At 31.3% G+C, this 12,482-nt stretch overlaps 2 protein-coding genes across 3 annotated transcripts in view; one reads left to right on the top strand and one right to left on the bottom strand.

The window, feature by feature from the left end:
- The window catches only part of LOC105619301 (probable ATP-dependent RNA helicase DDX27), a 4,120-nt gene extending 2,186 nt beyond the window's left edge, over positions 1 to 1,934 (top strand). The window contains 8 exon segments of the mRNA XM_012200824.1: positions 30 to 227; positions 289 to 370; positions 372 to 434; positions 546 to 727; positions 800 to 1,128; positions 1,240 to 1,485; positions 1,558 to 1,639; positions 1,889 to 1,934. Of these exon segments, the coding sequence (XP_012056214.1) occupies positions 30 to 227; positions 289 to 370; positions 372 to 434; positions 546 to 727; positions 800 to 1,128; positions 1,240 to 1,485; positions 1,558 to 1,639; positions 1,889 to 1,934 (1,228 nt within the window).
- A 1,749-nt stretch (positions 1,935 to 3,683) lies between these two features.
- On the bottom strand, positions 3,684 to 9,448 carry LOC105619268 (sister chromatid cohesion protein PDS5 homolog B). 2 transcript variants are annotated; one of them, XM_012200792.1, is made up of 16 exons: positions 9,368 to 9,448; positions 8,968 to 9,162; positions 8,648 to 8,838; positions 8,368 to 8,575; positions 7,777 to 8,283; positions 7,395 to 7,693; positions 6,931 to 7,273; positions 6,748 to 6,852; positions 6,189 to 6,608; positions 5,748 to 6,110; positions 5,347 to 5,578; positions 4,576 to 4,823; positions 4,200 to 4,496; positions 3,968 to 4,003; positions 3,805 to 3,855; positions 3,684 to 3,740 (listed from the first exon to the last, which is right to left on the bottom strand). In XM_012200792.1, the coding sequence occupies exons 1-16, from the start codon at positions 9,446 to 9,448 to the stop codon at positions 3,684 to 3,686; spliced, it is 3,633 nt and encodes a 1,210-aa protein (XP_012056182.1). The 2 variants fall into 2 exon arrangements, with proteins under 2 accessions (XP_012056182.1, XP_012056183.1); XM_012200793.1 differs by lacking the exon at positions 3,968 to 4,003.
- Between the last annotated feature and the right edge of the window lie 3,034 nt (positions 9,449 to 12,482).

The following is a 12,482-nucleotide window of genomic DNA, read 5'->3' as shown; positions in this document are numbered from 1 at the left end:
TATATATGAACAATGAATTTTTATTTAAGAATGTTAGATGAATATTTTGCTGAACAAATGAAATATATCGTAAAGCAATGCTCAAGGAGCAGACAGACTATCCTCTTTTCTGCTACCATGACTGAGGAAGTCGAAGATTTAGCTGCAGTATCTCTTGACAAACCTATTAAAATATTTGTGGATAGCAATCAAGATGTAGCTTTTAATCTACGTCAAGAATTTATTCGGTAAGTAAATTGTTTGCAATTATTTCTTACATTATTATTTATTGAACAAATATTATTTTAGTATACGTAAGGAAAGAGAGGGAGATCGCGAAGCAATCCTAGCAGCGCTAGTTTGCCGAACTTTCCATGATCATACTATGGTTTTTTTTGCAAACGAAAAAACAAGCTCATAGATTGCATATTTTATTGGGATTATTAGGTGTAAAAGTAAGTAAATAATTAGTAAATTAGAATATAATGAAATATACAAAAAATAAAATACTAATATATAATAGAATATGATACTAATTTATATTTCTTTTTGTTATATTCAACAAGATTGGAGAACTTCATGGTAATCTCACACAACCACAACGTTTGGAAAATCTTCGAAAATTTAAAGATGAGGAAATTGACATCTTGTTAGCAACTGATGTTGCTGCAAGAGGTTTAGATATAAGTGGTGTAAAGACTGTGATTAATTTCGTGATGCCTGCCACTCTTCAACATTATATACACAGGTACGAAATGAAATTTTTTAAATTGTTTATATAAATTGTTTAATAACGAAAAATTATACTTATAATTATTAGAGTAGGGAGAACTGCAAGAGCAGGGCGTGGAGGTGTTTCTGTATCACTAGCAGGAGAACAGGAACGTACTTTGGTAAAAAAAATTATCAAACAAGCAAAAAATCCAGTCAAGAACAGGATAATACCGCCTGACATAATAGAGAAATATAATAAGAAGTTGGAATCTTTAGAATCAGACGTACAAAAAATTTTACAAGAGGAAAAGAGTGAAAAAGAATTAGCTAAAGTAGAGAATGAAGCTAACCGCATTGAAAAAATACTTAAAGTTGAAGGTGGTAAGGAACAGAGAAGTTGGTTCCAATCCAAAAAAGAAAGAAAGAAAGAGAAAGGTAATTCATTAACATACTCATCAAATCTTTAATATATTTTACATCTTAATAAAGATAAAGAACAAAAATAAAACATGCTATCGTTGATTACTCAAATTTTTATATTTTTAGACAATTTTCGATTAACTAAGAAACAAGTTGGCAAGAACAAAAAGCATGAAAAAGAGCCTTCTAATATAGTACAAGAAAAAAAAAAGAAAGCACAAAATGAACTTCAAAAAGATACAGCCGAGGATAGAGCTAAGAAAGAATTAGAAAAAATAGCCGCTTATCAAGCGCGATTAGCCAAAAAAAGTAATAGACAGAAGAAAATTAGAACGGTTACGGATGAAAACAATCGTGATTTTGCTAAAAAAAGTATAACTTCATGTTTATAATTCAGTATTTATGTGAAAGAAATTGTCGATTCAATAAATTCTGTTATTCTAGGATCATTGAAACGACCAAAATCATCATTCGCTGCTGATTTAACAGATACGAGCAAAAAGGGTGTTAAAAGAATGCGATATGAGTATGTTTTAAATTATTTTTTATATTAAAATTTATAAATAAACATATAAAATATATAATTTCTTTTGTTTCAGGGCAAATAAGAAAAAAGAAGTTAAGAAAAAACAGAATACATTTAAATCACAACAGAAAAGTAAATTTACAACGGAAGGAAAAAATCAAAAGAAATTTAAAAAACGCTAATTTTGTAATACGCATAATTGTATGATTAAATGTACACATAATGTTTACTTGATTTGTTTTATTATAGAACCATTACAATATGCCATATGTCTCACAGATCGACAGATGAATAGCACTGATTAATTGGTTGTTTAATCAGATTGTATATTTTTATGTATAGTTTTCGTAATCTATGACCTATTTGAAAAAAATTGCAGTACTATGCAAAAAAGTAATCGTATAATTAGAAAAATATTTGCATTGTATGCCAATCAGTACAGATGTACTTAGTGATACTTGCTGATGGATAATATAAACGTATCATATATCCAATAAGAAACTTGGTACTATGCATAAAAAAAAGAAATATTAATAAGAATATTAATAAGATGAAGATGCATTGTACTGTAATTTCTGTGAAAAGATAATAGATATATGTTAATTCTATAATATTTATACGATTTCATCAATCATCCATCATCATTCACGAATTCATACGCATTTTTTTCATTCATGTTTAAATTTATGATAGATTGAATGTTTAAGTTTAATAATTATAATGTTGAAAACTTAAATCTTTAAAACCTAGGCCCACTTTGCTCAAAACTCCATTCAAAAATTCATACGGAAAATCTCTTTTATGTTTCAAATATTTAATAAATAAAATTGAAACGCGTTTATCTTCTCTTCATACACATTAAGTTGTAAGAATTGCATATATATTGATATAAATTAAGGTATTACGCAATAATCTTTTGCAATCGGTGTAATTTTAATTTTATGTTTATTTATAAATACAAAAGTTGAAGGTTTTCGCAAATTCTCGCAATATTCTTTTTTTCTTTATTGTTACACATAGATCACACTTAATGTGTATCATAGTAATCGCGACTAAAGTGTGGCGATAGTTGTATTCTTAAAAACCAACAACTTTGGATCACAAAGCCAATAGACACACAAATTCTTATCTAGTATGTTTATGCAACAAAACTATAATATTTTCCTTTGTTATTTTTAAAGTGACGATTTAATTGATATATCTGGAATTGATATATCTTTAATTGATATATCTCCTTTTAGAAAGAAAGTTTTTTTTACTTATTTTTTTATTAATAAAGTATGTTGACAATATTATTTTATATATGTATACTTGTTTGTTTAAATCAATGCTATTTTTCAGCAAAACAATCGTAATATTATTCATTAGACATTCGCGAAATAAAAATATAAATAACGTTTAAAACATGTTAAAGATAAATAATGGTCACATACCGAGTAAGGGTTCTGCTCTCGGAAAAATTTATTAAAAAATTCTGGCTTTATATGGGCCATTTGAAAAAATTTTTCATTATATCATAAATTAATTAACGCATTCTATCATTCATAGCCCCATTTTCACAACATGTTATCTAAAGATAAGGTTATAAAGAAATTCATGAATAGATTTTATTGATACTTAAATCTCTTGATAAGCTTTAATCTTTAGGTAATCCCATATTGTGAAAACAAGCCGTAAAAATAATAAATGAAAAATACGAATATGTAATATTTAATTTGTTGTCAACGAAACAAACATATTTAAGGATCCATACATATATATATATTTGCGAAGAATTAATAAACTTTTCGTTCTATTTCTTTTTTCTTTCCTGCTCAGTTGCGAGTTCAGAGAACTCTTTGCATTATAAGCCTGACATTACTGTCATAATCTTAACATCTTACACTCTAGAATACACGAACGACTTAGGTTTATTAATTGTTATACATAACCAAAATATTCAGTTTTCTAATTTGTAAAGTATCTTTTAGATTCTTTATTTTTCCATGCTCTTTAAGTCTTTCCCCGTCCCAATATTCCCCGGGTATAGTCCGATCACTGAGAATTATTTATTTACTTTATCCGATTCCCTTAATGCCCTCTTCGCTGGTGGTTCTTCGATCTAAAATAAAAAAAATAAATTTAGACATTTTGCATTAAAACATCACAATCAAAAAAAATTTTACCTCTTCTTCTAAACCAGGCAGTTGAATTCTGGTCTCTGACGCTTCGGCAGGCTGCAAATAAAATTATCTCAATACTCTTATCAAACATATCTTATCAGTATTTTTAAGAAGATAATTTTTAGCAAAAGCACATATTTCCTAATATCACGCTCCTGTTTATTACCTGTGCATCAATACATTCCATTTCGCCAACTTGCAGCTTGAAATCATAATTATATACACGCGAAAAATTAAATAAATTTATATCATGTTTCATTATCGCAATTCTTTAGTTAATATTATATACCATAATATAATAGAAATGTCTATCATTATTTACATATATATTGAGTAAAGAGGTTAAATTAAGCTAAAAATATTCAAAAATAAAACTTGTTTAAAAAAAATCATCTTACCCTTGCATCCGTTTCATTAGGTCCGATGCCTATTTCCTTCTGTTGTTTGGATTTAGCCTTGCGCTGTGGTCTCTCATTAACCGTATGTGTATTGTGGAATGATCCCTTTCCTTTTGGATTTGTCATGCTCACTTGTAATTCCGCAGGTAAGTAATTCTTATGATTATTTAACGTTTCATCTGTTCGTTTAAAATACATCGTAGGAATTCGCGTTTCGCTCGGAAACTCCTTCATATCGAAATTAGTAGTCTTGGTATATATTACGTTCATTGCCAAGTCACAAACAGCCCACAATTTCTGTACGTGACAAAAATAAAAATTGGTTTAATCATGAATAATTATTTAGACAAAACTAAATCTGATTTATAATAATTACATAATTCATTTCGTTGTCCTCAGGCTTCAATGCATCTTTATGGCTCTTCATACGTTCCACAAGATTTCTATAAAATCCATAGCAATAATATTCATTCTTTGTGATAAGAGGTTCCAAGATGAACCAAAGACATTGTTGAATAACTTTCAACTGGCTCACCATCACATGACTTGTAAATTCGGGGTCATGTGCGAGAATAGGTACCGCGAAAACTAACATATAATCCGGCAAAATGTGGGGCAGTTGATCTAAGAATTATAAAATACAAAAAAAATCATTAAAACAAATCATAATTAGATAAAACATGCGATACTATCAAATATAATTCAATATGTACATGTTTTGATGAAACTTTCATTATTAAAAATATTTGCAAAATGATACTTATTTCATCAGTAATCATCAATATTTAATAATAGAAAAAATTAGAGTGTTTATAGAAAACTGATGAAAGTTAAAAAAATATGAAAAAAATTACACTGTCAATGGATCCGTGTTCAGCAATAGGTAAAAATATATCAAAAAGATTATTCACATTCTTCTTGCAAAATGCATTGATGTTAAATAGTGTAATTTTTTCATTTTTTTCATTTTTTTCAGTTTTCCATAAACATCCCAAATTTCCCTAACATTCACAATTGTCGATAGAATAAATATTGTTATCATCTCATTTTGCAAGTACTTTTAATAATAAAAATTTTGTGTACATATTGGTGTTTCTTGTAAATAAAATCTATCTTAAAGTCTATGTCTTACTATTTAATCTCTTACCCATAGCCCGCTCGACAGTACCCAATGAAAGAGTCTTCACGTAATCCCTTCTTTTATTTATGTCTGTCTGCATATATGTTTTCAATACACACTTTAATCTCTTGTCTTGTTCCTTGCCAGCCAGAGCATAATATCCCATGAAATCCAGTGGTAAACATTTGTTCGGAATTCCTCTTCCTAAACCTTTGTGCAATTTACTACCAAAAGCTTCTCTAACTTGAGGAACTTCATCCTAAAAATCAATATATTGAATTAATTTTAACTAATATTTATTTTTCAACTTCATCCTAAATATCAATATATTGAATTAATTTTAACTAACATTTATTTTTCAATATCAAATCATAATCATTCATCATTTATCACATTATAAAAACAGATTTATACTGAACAGAACATACCACCATAAGTTGCGAAAGATTGTAAAATTGTTCTGCAGTGAATTGATCACCAACACCCTTTTGTTCGCATATTTTCAACATTGAGCAACCAGCTTGCAATCTTAACCAACTCATTTCAGCTTTACTCAAGCGTCCCTGAGACAACAAATCACCTTTGTTCACCATGAAAGCATTCAGCATTCTGAACGTCTTTTGCGCTGACAATACATCAGTCTTCAATCCTAATAACCAACGCGCCATACACTTCAAACCTTCCAATCTGCATCGTGTCTCTTCGGGTAATTGATCCTCTCTGCACCAATCTCCGTCAATAATTTCGGAGCTTTGCTCACTGCTTTCCTTCACTAGTAATTCTTTAACTATCTGCATGAGTAAAGATCATATTGTGTACAGCAAAGCATTAGAAATTAGAAATTGTAATTTGTTAATATTATAACTTACTTTTCTGGACACCATATTTTTTATTTGTACTTGATATTTGTCTGGCAAATTATATGCTATGTGACCTAATGTGACTATAGACGTTCGATAATATTCTGACGTCGGCGTCAGTGTGTTCTTAATTCTCTCGATGATCTCGGGGAAAATAGTATCATGAATATTGGTCATGTTGACGAACAGACATCTCACAGCTTGCTTTGCCTGTTTCGGTGTTCCCGTCTCGGCGAAATTCTTGCAGATCGGTACCATAAGATTCATAATGTCCGGCGCTACATCACATAGAGGTTTATATTTTCCCAGGAACGTAAAAATAGAGAGAACTAACGGTGCTACCATCTCATCCTCCAATTCAAGCAAATTGACAAGTTGCATCAAGATATCATTATGCAGGAAATGCGGGCCGAATACAAATGAAAGCATCTGAAATATTATATTTCAGATGTATATACAGATAACATATTTGTGCTTTTAGTTACAAAATTTTAATCTCTTAATGTATGAAAAATTTATATTAATGTATATATTCAATTATTTTTAAGATATTGAATTGTCGATTTACCACTAGTAATCTCAATCCTTTTTCCCCGGCATTATTTGGATTAAGACCAACTTCTTCTATCACATTACCTCCTTTTAAACAGTCTAAGACATATCCGATCAAAACCTAATTTGCACACATAATTATTAAACATTTCTTCATAAATAAAAAAAAATATAAAATAGATCCTAAAAGACGACTTACCCGAATTGCTTCTTCATCAATCATGACAGAGCTTACTCTTTCGAGCAGCATTTTAATTGTATTATAATATAGATTAGTCATAACGGGCTGCCCTAATTTTTTGAGAACCTTAGTTATGGTTTCAGCGCATTCCTTACAGGAAACATTTGGTTGCACAATCGTTTCCATTTCCTGTAATAATCTAGTATCTCTCTTCATATGAGTGCTAAACTTTTGAAGAAACTCTTGTACTTTCATAGGATCTGGTAGGAAACGTGATATCTGATGAACTTTTGCCATTAATTCATTTTTAGCGTCTGTTTTCTTTGCAACCTCTATCCATTCAACTACTGCCCTTCGCACCCTGAATGTATATAAAAAAATTAATTTGCAAAAAAATTTAATTTTTAGAACGAAGACATCTTCGTGCAATAACTTGAAAATAAATAAAACAAATTGAAACGTATAATTAATGTATAACGTACGCAAGTTGATGTTTCTGAAGTTCCACGAAAGCTTTAGAAGCATGATCATCAATTGTACCTAAGAGATGGTACAATTTTTTCATTCTCTCTTCAGCTTGCAACTGATAAGGTACTAGGCACGTATTTAGCAATCTTTCCACCAACAATCTATCTTCCATGCCCGCCATATAATAACCATGTAATATTTTATCTTTTATCCAAATAACTGCTTTTTTTGTGGCCTGTGGTACGTCAGCATCGTTCAGATGTTTCTTGTATATCATAGCTAAGCCAGACATCGCCTCTTTCCGTATTTTAAACTAGAAAGATAATTATTAGAGAATTCAAATTAAAATTTATAAACATTAAATTCAAACTTAAGTAATTTTGTTTAATATTCTACCTTTTTATCCAAAGTCCTTTCTTTGACAAATTCGAGTAGATCCTCACTGTCCGACACAACTTCGAAATCTCGTCTAGCAGTTGTCACAATAGCCATAACGACTTCATAACGGACACTTTCATCAGCATCATGTTGCCTCAGTTTCAAAGTATCTGTGATATCCTTTCTCAATTCAGGATGATTTAGCAAAAAATGCATCGAATACTGCACACATTTAATACGAATGGCCACACTAATATCATTAAATCGTCCCAAAAATGCCCTCCATAACTGCGTATGCTGTACGGCTAATTGTGAGCCTTTTTCAGAGAACATTCTTGCCAGTAACGCCACGGCGCCCAATCTTTCATTCTCAGAGGAGGATTTTAATTTACATTCTAGTTGTGGGAGGACGGACAGCAAGACACTCGGACAAATGTGATTCAATTCATAAATTAGATCGTATACTTTTTTGCAAATTTGCAAACTCTTCTCCTCCTTTCCCAATATTAAGACATGATTGAAAAACTATAAAATATTGTAGTTTTAGCATGTTATATAAAGTGAAAATCGATATTTATTTTTTGAAAGGAATTAACATTCATTACTTACCGCTTGAATGTATGGTTCTAATGTATCGCTACATTTGATTACTAGCTCTTTAGCAAGCAAATATGCGTTCTTTTTCTGCGATTTGTTTGGTTCTACAATGTTCATGAGTATAATATCCAGAAGTTCGTTACTGACAATGTCCGATTCGGTAATGAGTGGACATAAAACATCTAGCATGAAGCTTTTAACTTTACCAGAATGTTCATCACTAAAAATAAGTTACATTAATCGCATCATATTGCAGAAAACAATCTTTTTTTTCACCTAGAGATATACTTACTTCACAATTCTGAACATAAGAGAAAATAATGCGCAAAAAATCTCTTGGCAATCTTCAAGCTCAAAACACATATTAAATGACTTGACATAAGCTAAATTCTCAAGTAGATAGAAATACCGTTTAAAAGCAGGATCTTTAGGATCTTTTAATCCTGCCAGTTGTTTAATAAGGAACAGAAATATTGTTTTGACCTAAAAAGTTATATTAGAATTAGTAATTAAAAACTGCCTGATTTAATTGATCTTTAATTAAGTTAATCTACATTAATAAAGATTATTAATAGTTTTATAAATTGTTACAATTATAATTCAAATATTTACCTGATCAGCATCTTTATAAGGAGCCTCTGGCGCATAAACTCTTAAGACATCTGCAATGCAGCAAGCAATTAGTAGTTGTACATCTTTGCTCTGATGCATCAGGAAATGCTCTTCTGCCAAATGTAATGCCAGTGGTATATATTGCTGGTACATTCCTTCATCTTGTCCCATAGCTTGCAATGTGTGTGCTAGTGTCTATACATTTGTTATATTTTAGAATATGTTCCATTTGATGCTCGCAATACTAGTAAAAATCATTTTTTCTTCAACATTTGTTTTTGTTTAACAAGAATGAAATGATTTCAAGAGCATTGCGAGCGTTAAATTGACAGCAACCTTAACTATTATATTTTATATATAATATATTATTTATTATAAAAAGCATGTTATAAAATTGTACCTTAAGTCTCCTGATTAATTCATCTGGACCTAAATCTTCAGTGACTGATCTGCACCCTTGCGGATATATTATTTCAGCCATAGCGGCTTTAGTAAATCAACTAAATATAATCAAGTATCTTTATCTTTAATGTATTCTAGAACACGGTCCAAATTCTGTAATGCAATAACATTTATCTATGTAAAAATTCTATAAGATGTAATTCAGTTCAAAAAGATAATACAGGAGATAATTGATATTTTGTGTTTTTTTCACAAGGTTTAGGTTCTTACATATATACTATATTTGATCTTGCTTTCAGAAAATATAACAAAATGGATAACATTTAAAGATGAAATAAGCTTTTAATTTACATAGATTTCTATGAAACTATAAGATATATTATTGGGTGCGTTTTCAAGTTTCGCATAAAGCGCATGAATGCATCATTTATCCTTATTGTTCACCAAATAATAAAGAAAAATAAAACAATATATCATGTGCTTCATGCTTGGAATGCACCCATTGTAAGACATCTTGAATTACACACTTTGTATAAGTTAATTTAAAAAAATTTATATAATATATTTATAGCTTATATAATTTATTTAAAAAATTAAATGTGATATAAAGTGAATGTTAACATGAATGTTGTTAATATTCTTGATATTTTAGAAAAATATATATAATTCACATCTTGATTTATTTAAGACAAAAGTCATCAATATAGTAACAATCGCTTTCCATTCTTACATGATATCAAATCTAAAGTTATATATTTTATACTCAGATAATGACATCACTACTTGCTTACTTAATTATCATATAACAAGTTTACATATCTCACTTTTAATATTAGTTAACTCAGTAAAATACATGATCTCAAGTTTGTGTAGATTGTAGGTAAAAATTTAGTTAAATCTCACTTGTTAGAATAAAAAGAATCATGTATTCAACTGTGTTATAATATAACAAATTAAAAATATCTGAGTTGATAAGAATTATCTGAATTTTATAATAAATGAAAAAAAAATGAGAATTGTCTTTTGCTAAATGAAAAACAACTATAAAACCCTAAATAAAATGCTAGGGAACAGTGATAGCAAACAAATAACGCTAGTGACAGAAACAGAGGAATCCAATATTTGGAATACATATATCAATGCACATAAAAATACGGACTAGCAATAAATTTCCAACAGATTGAAAGTCTATATCTATCGCCTTATATAGCCTACAAATCAGCGTTAAGAATTTTTATTTTGTTTATATATGCTATAATCTTGAAGCAGATCAAAAAATATACTGCACTCTATACACGATTGGCCTTTTTATTTCTTTCGCAGCATTGTGCGATGAGAGGACAATTATATATCTTATACTTATTTCTATATTATTCCTGTCGCTGTTCTTGTCGTTATTACCTTGCATTATGTCTTGATGTAAACATTAGATTAGAATAATTCGTGAAAACTGCAGAAGTCTTTTTATTCATTAGTACATTTAGTAACGTATTTGGAGAGAACACCAGGACAGAAGTTCAAAACTTGGTTTACAAATGAACGAGTAAAACGTAAGCGAGATAAAGTAACAAATTACTCGACAATATATCAACAAATTAACGAACATAGTAATTATTGGAGAAATGGACAACCGTTGGCGCCCGTCGGTTTAGAGGTTATGTGCATTCGCCGTGCACGTATACAAGCCACAACGTAAACAAGTTTTTCGCGAAAACGGGAACTGACGAAGTGCTGGCGGAACCGAGAACGCCGTGGCGGGAAAGGGGAATGAGACATGATCAAACATTACCTGGAGATATGCATAGGCGCCGCAGGGCCTGTGACACTCAAAATATCAACAAAGCAAATATATCCGACGACGAGCCGCCGCCGCCGCGCGGTGGATCGTCTTTCACAGAGATATGCTCGCAGTGTTCACACGGGCTTTTACAAACCGTGATACCGACCACCTGGTTCTTAAGTGCGTGCGTACCACCCGCGACGTGATTCGCGCGATCTTCTGTAGACACTTGGCATGATCAGCACGACCTGAGCGTCGGCGGAAGAGAACAGTGGCGAAACTTCGTTCTGGTACACGGTTAAGCGTGCCGAGGGACGCGACAACGCAATACGATCGCTTGAAGTTTGCCGACCACGATAATGCGAGCGGCGCTACATCACCGGTGTACCACGTCCAGCGATCCTATTGGTGGACGTGCCACGTCGCGCGGCGCGAAGTTGCCAACGCTCGCGCACGATTTATCTCGAAAGTTAAGGCATGGACGATGAATATCATTCGGACGGAACGTAAAGGTAGTTTACTGGCGAAGGGACCGCGATCTGTACGGCAGGAGAAGGGAAGAGGTGGGATCGGCCATCTTGTCTGGCACATTTTAGTGCTTATTTGAAAATCAATATATGTATTATAATACTATTTGTATTTTCAGCGTATAAAAATAGAATTTTGTGTGAGGCAAAGTTAATTTAACAGTTGTGTGCAATAAAAAATAATTTATATTAAAAGAAATAATGAATATAAAGATTATGTGTTTCGCAGGTTTCCTTCGTGTTCAGATCCATTCTTGGAATGCCAACGTTCCGTGAATCTTGAAGTCCACTTCATCAGGGCGAGGAGCCTGATACTGAACTGTTCTTCCGGGTCGTTCCTTTTATATTACACTATTTGTTAGAGTGGAGAGAGAAAAGAAGAAAATTGTGGATGGAAGGGGGGAGTGGTGAGGGCAATTGGTCAATCTTCAATAACCGGGAGAATAGTTTTCCATATTTTATTTATGTTGTAGCCATTATCTCTATTTAGATTGTTAAGGAATTTTTGTATCTCTATACTTTCTCTACACTTTCTTGAAAAATATGATGTAATGTTGGCTATTATGATCGTTTTATCAAACAGTATTTAATATCCTGTTTCGATGTTGTGTTCTGATAAAGCTAATTGCGTGACGTGTTTTAACCTGCATCATGTTGGTTCTTTTCCCAGTTGACCATTTTCCCAGTTTTTCCAATGTATACTTGCCTGCAGGAATAAGGTATTTTGTATACTCCTGCGGAGTTGAGTGGAGGCCTTTGATCTTTAGGATTTAGGATCTTTAAGATTTGTCCTATCTTTTTGGATG

This window comes from Atta cephalotes (assembly GCF_000143395.1).
Source record: "Atta cephalotes unplaced genomic scaffold scaffold00020, whole genome shotgun sequence".
Classification (NCBI taxonomy): domain Eukaryota; kingdom Metazoa; phylum Arthropoda; class Insecta; order Hymenoptera; family Formicidae; genus Atta; species Atta cephalotes.
This window is presented reverse-complemented; position numbering and strand designations above follow the sequence as displayed.

Coding starts and splice junctions, on each gene's coding strand:
- LOC105619268 (XM_012200792.1), bottom strand. CDS start 9,448: ATGGCTGAAATAATATATCCGCAAGGGTGCAGATCAGTCACTGAAGAT. Junction 7,694..7,776: donor AAAGGACTTTGGATAAAAAG/GTAGAATATTAA, acceptor TTATCTTTCTAG/TTTAAAATACGGAAAGAGGC. Junction 5,579..5,747: donor ATCTTTCGCAACTTATGGTG/GTATGTTCTGTT, acceptor ATTGATTTTTAG/GATGAAGTTCCTCAAGTTAG.